The 4,242-nt window shown below is 36.7% G+C and overlaps 1 protein-coding gene across 2 annotated transcripts in view; it reads right to left on the reverse strand.

The window, feature by feature from the left end:
* Nucleotides 1–3,540, reverse strand: part of LOC107667121 (sodium-dependent neutral amino acid transporter B(0)AT2-like) — an 11,842-nt gene extending 8,302 nt beyond the window's left edge. Inside the window, exons 1-3 of one of the 2 annotated variants that reach the window (XM_016458711.1) lie at nucleotides 3,356–3,540; nucleotides 666–870; nucleotides 417–574 (exon numbers count right to left, since the gene is read on the reverse strand). In XM_016458711.1, the coding sequence (XP_016314197.1) occupies nucleotides 417–574; nucleotides 666–870 (363 nt within the window). In that variant the 5' untranslated portion in view covers nucleotides 3,356–3,540. Of the gene's footprint in view, nucleotides 1–416; nucleotides 575–665; nucleotides 871–2,427; nucleotides 2,670–3,355 lie in introns of those variants that run through there. The other variant, XM_016458710.1, reaches the window with a different exon arrangement.
* Nucleotides 3,541–4,242: the final 702 nt, after the last annotated feature.

Here is a 4,242-nt window from a genome sequence, read left to right on the forward strand (position 1 = left end):
AAAAATCGACGCGTTTCAAAAAGGCGGGGCATAGAGGAGAAACAATAATGTACAGTATGTGGAAAATAATGTGTTTTTTTAACTTTAAACCGCATAAACACATTTCATTACACCAAATACACAAAATAATGTTCTTTTTAGCAGCATCATATGACCCCTTTAAATGCGGTCAAGGTGTATAGTTACATTTAAGTCATTTTAAGGAACAAATAATACATATTTTCACAAAAACAAAAAATGTTAAAACATGTCATTTTGACATAATAATAAGGCATTTAGAGATAAAAATTATTGACTGAAGGGGGACTTTAATTACATTTTTGTAATTGCAATTTTGTGCAGTCTGCTATAAAAAAAAGTTCAGTTTCTTTATTATGCACCAGTGCAACTGACTAATAAAGCAAGATAATACTCACCACACAGCTGGAGTAGCCAATGCCAACTAGTTTTGGAGAAATGTGCCTCCAGACGCCGATGCTGCCCTGTCTGATGCTCTGACCCGCCGCCAGCTCCAGAAAAAACAACGGCACACCGACCAGCACCATCAACAGCACATACAGCAAGATGAACGCTCCTGAAGGACATGAAACAATACGACAGTTATAAACTAAAAACAAACCTGGATATGATTTGCATACATGCAAAACAATCTCCTCCTCACTCACCTCCTCCGTTCTGGTGGCAGAGGTACGGGAACCTCCAAACGTTTCCCAATCCCACACTGAATCCCACCTGAGCGAGGAAATACTCCACCTTGCTGTCCCAGCCGTCCCGGGCCGTTTCCATTGTGACCTCCTGCTCGAGCCCTAAACCCGGTTCAGCTTCGTCCCGCTGGCCATCCGCAGGCAACGGCGGCTTCTCTGACATCATCTGAGAGAGAAACAGACACTCGTTTGCCCATTCAAACAAATCACACATAAAGCCACTGCGGATTTATCTTTGTTATAAAATATGCAGCTATAAAAATCAACCTCGTCTTGCCAGTTCAGTCATAAAACTGCTCAATCACGTGTGCCTCTTCGTGTCTGACGGCTATTCAAGTTCACTTCCGTTTGAGTAATCAGTCCAAACAAATGATGGAGTAAAAGCAACAAACAGCATTGGAAGGCATCATGTGAACATGGTTTGATTTGTGAGTTTCCAGTCATTTGTAAATACTGGATATGGATTTTAAAAAATGTTTTTAAACTGTTTTCACCAGATGTCAGTTTGTGTTTTATATGTGAACACACTAAAACTTCTTAGTTTTAAGTAGTTTTAGCATCTCAGTGATGATTGCTTATAATATGCAAGGTGTGCTTGTCTATTTTAATTTGCATAATTATGAATATTTTAACCATACAGGTTATTATACAAAGACAATGATGACATGCAATTAAACAAAAGCTTGATCTTGTTTTAAAGAATGACATCTTTCAATGTGTTTATTTGAAAATGCTAATTACTACATAACATACTACTGAATAGGGATGCACTGATACCACTTTTTCCAGTACTCGCCCGATACCGATACTTTTATTTTTGGTACTTGCCGATACCGAGTACCGATACCGATATTTTTATTGCATTTGTACATTTTTTAAATATTGGGTACAGAAACCAAAAGGGTATGTATAATGTTAGTTGGTTAACTTCATTTATCAAATAGATACAGTCAAATCAAAATTTATTCAGACACCTTCAACATTTCTCATATTATATTCGCTATAGTTTAGAAAATGGTAATAAAATATCTAGAAAATTTATATGGTAGTTAGATAGCTCCTAGACCTCAGTAATCATGAAAAAAGCCAGAAAATTTCAGTTTTGACAATATGGGACCTTTAATGTACTACTAATAAGTGTTCCATTATCATCATCAAAAACAATAAGAGACTAATTATTCTAATGCATTATTCTACTACAACATTCAAGGGATTCAAAATAGAACATTAGGGTATTAAAAGTAAGTTGACTAAAATGGACCAAAAAAAAAAATCTGAGCCCACTTTTAAGGTCACAGACAGGGTAAATGCAAAAATAACTCAAGTGAACCGTCTCGTCAAGACTCAAAAAAAAAATTTTTTTTTAAATTTAAATTCAATGACATGTTTTTCATCACCATGGAAAGCGCTTTTAGTGTATGTGCGCATGCGTGCGTTTCCTAACACTGACAGCAGGAAGCATCAGTGCCAGTTTATACTCTAAATGCATAAATAAGTTTTTCAGTGCACGATCAAACAAAACCAAAAGCTGTTTAAGTGAGATCTAACACTGCAGAACCAGTAAAGCAGCTGAAGCAGTCGAAGAGATCGGCTAGTGCATCTCCCATATGAAACAAAAATGAAATAATCACCAATATGCGCCCAAATTTGCATATAAAACAGTAAAGCTTACTATTAATATCTATGCACACATATTAAACATAGGAATTAATTAAATCCTCACCGCTGCTGTGATTCTCAAAGGCACGTGTTGATGATTTATGGCGCGCACTATTGTCACCGGCTCTCACGTGCGTCTCAAATCCTCTTAATAATACCACTTTTCCAAGTCCCCCAGCTGATCCATACATTTACAAATTACAGAAACAAGTATTTAAAGTACATAGCGACAAAGAAAAACACTTATTTTCGCGCACTTTCAATGCGGCGTACTCTTCCGGATTCACGGAACCGCAGGCAACGCCCTCGCCGTATGGCCCCGCCCACTCGCACGTATGCGACTTAACCTTGTGAACAAAATATCACCTTATTATTTTCTAAACTTAAAAAAAGTTCGAGTATAAAACGTTATTTAAATGTATAATTATAAAAACAGGTATAGGAAGAAATGCTCAGCGTTACTGATGCATTAAATATATTGCATTACCGTTTCTTCTGTAATACACACAACAAAGCTTCCCTTTGTTTTTCCTTGCAACGCATTCGAATCTGTCTCTAGCCTACACCATCAGCTGGATTGTTTATTTATACTTTAGCATGATTCTGCATGTTCTGTACAGTTGACATGCGGCTCTCCTCTTCCTTCAGAAAGTTGATGAATGATGCAACTTCAGAACAGAATGATGCTGAGTTTGTAAAAGTCACTCTCAAGCAGGTGGCGCTGCTGGCACTTTGCATCATATTTCACTGTCAAAGTGACCCAACTGACCAGGACACAAAACTTTACTCTCATATATCGTACATTTGCCTTGCCAGGGTTAATAATTGCCTTAGATTGTTCTAAGATTCATTTAATAAAAGCAACATACAGACTATATAGACTCTACAATGCAAATACAATGCAAAACTTCTTATTTATTATTAAAACTATGCAAATGTCATCTGACTTAAAAAGTAAATAACAAAAATGAATAACCTTTGTCATAACCTACCCGTCTTATGATTGATACTGTAGCAGATTCCTCCAAGAAAACCTCCTCGTTGTCCTCTGAAGATCACACACAACTCAAAGAAATTATCCAACACTTTTAAACACTTCAAATTCAGCTGAAATGTCAGGACCCCAAAGACCAACAAAACAATAAAATGCGTCGTGACTAAACGATCAATTTCATTTTAAAATACAGGTGCTGTTTCAGCACCGAAGAGAAAGTTCATTCCTTTGGAGTTTATTTTGCCATGTTGAGTTACATTGTAGCTGTCAATCACAAGGAAGAACCGCCCAATCAGACCAAAACACAGCAGCCAAGCCCCGCCCACAGTCTTGTGCTTCATTTTCATGAAGAAAATGTGGAACTGGGGTAGAAGTCCACTCACCAAGTCCATTTTTTTTGATGCTGTTCACTTTGTTTTAACTATTCATTTTGATTTAACACTATTGTATCAGGTTTGACTGCATCATGTTAAACTGAGCTCAAAATAAATTGCACAATTCCCATCATGTTTTGCATGGAGCTGGACATGGGGAGAGAAAATGTTGAAATAAAGTGTTGTTTAAGCATTTTTTTAACAAGATGAGAATATGGGGAGTCTTATTGTTTAATGTTCTATTATGTTTGTATATTAAAAGACATCGTCATGGTAGTGTTTTGGGGGTTAGTTACCATTGTACATTGTACCCTTGTGTTGAGCATGTGCTGGGGTTGAGAATCTGAAGTAATCAAAAAAAAAAAAAAAAAAGCAGTGCCAAAGACCCTTGTGTTGAGCATGTGCTGGGGTTGAGAATCTGAAGTAAAAAAAAAAAAAAAAAAAACAGCAGTGCCAAAGCAAGTGCTATGGATATAAAAAGTTACTATAGCACTTAAGTGATTTAATTACG

Source organism: Sinocyclocheilus anshuiensis, unplaced genomic scaffold (genome assembly GCF_001515605.1).
Source record: "Sinocyclocheilus anshuiensis isolate Anshui unplaced genomic scaffold, SAMN03320099.WGS_v1.1 scaffold415, whole genome shotgun sequence".
Classification (NCBI taxonomy): Eukaryota; Metazoa; Chordata; class Actinopteri; order Cypriniformes; family Cyprinidae; genus Sinocyclocheilus; species Sinocyclocheilus anshuiensis.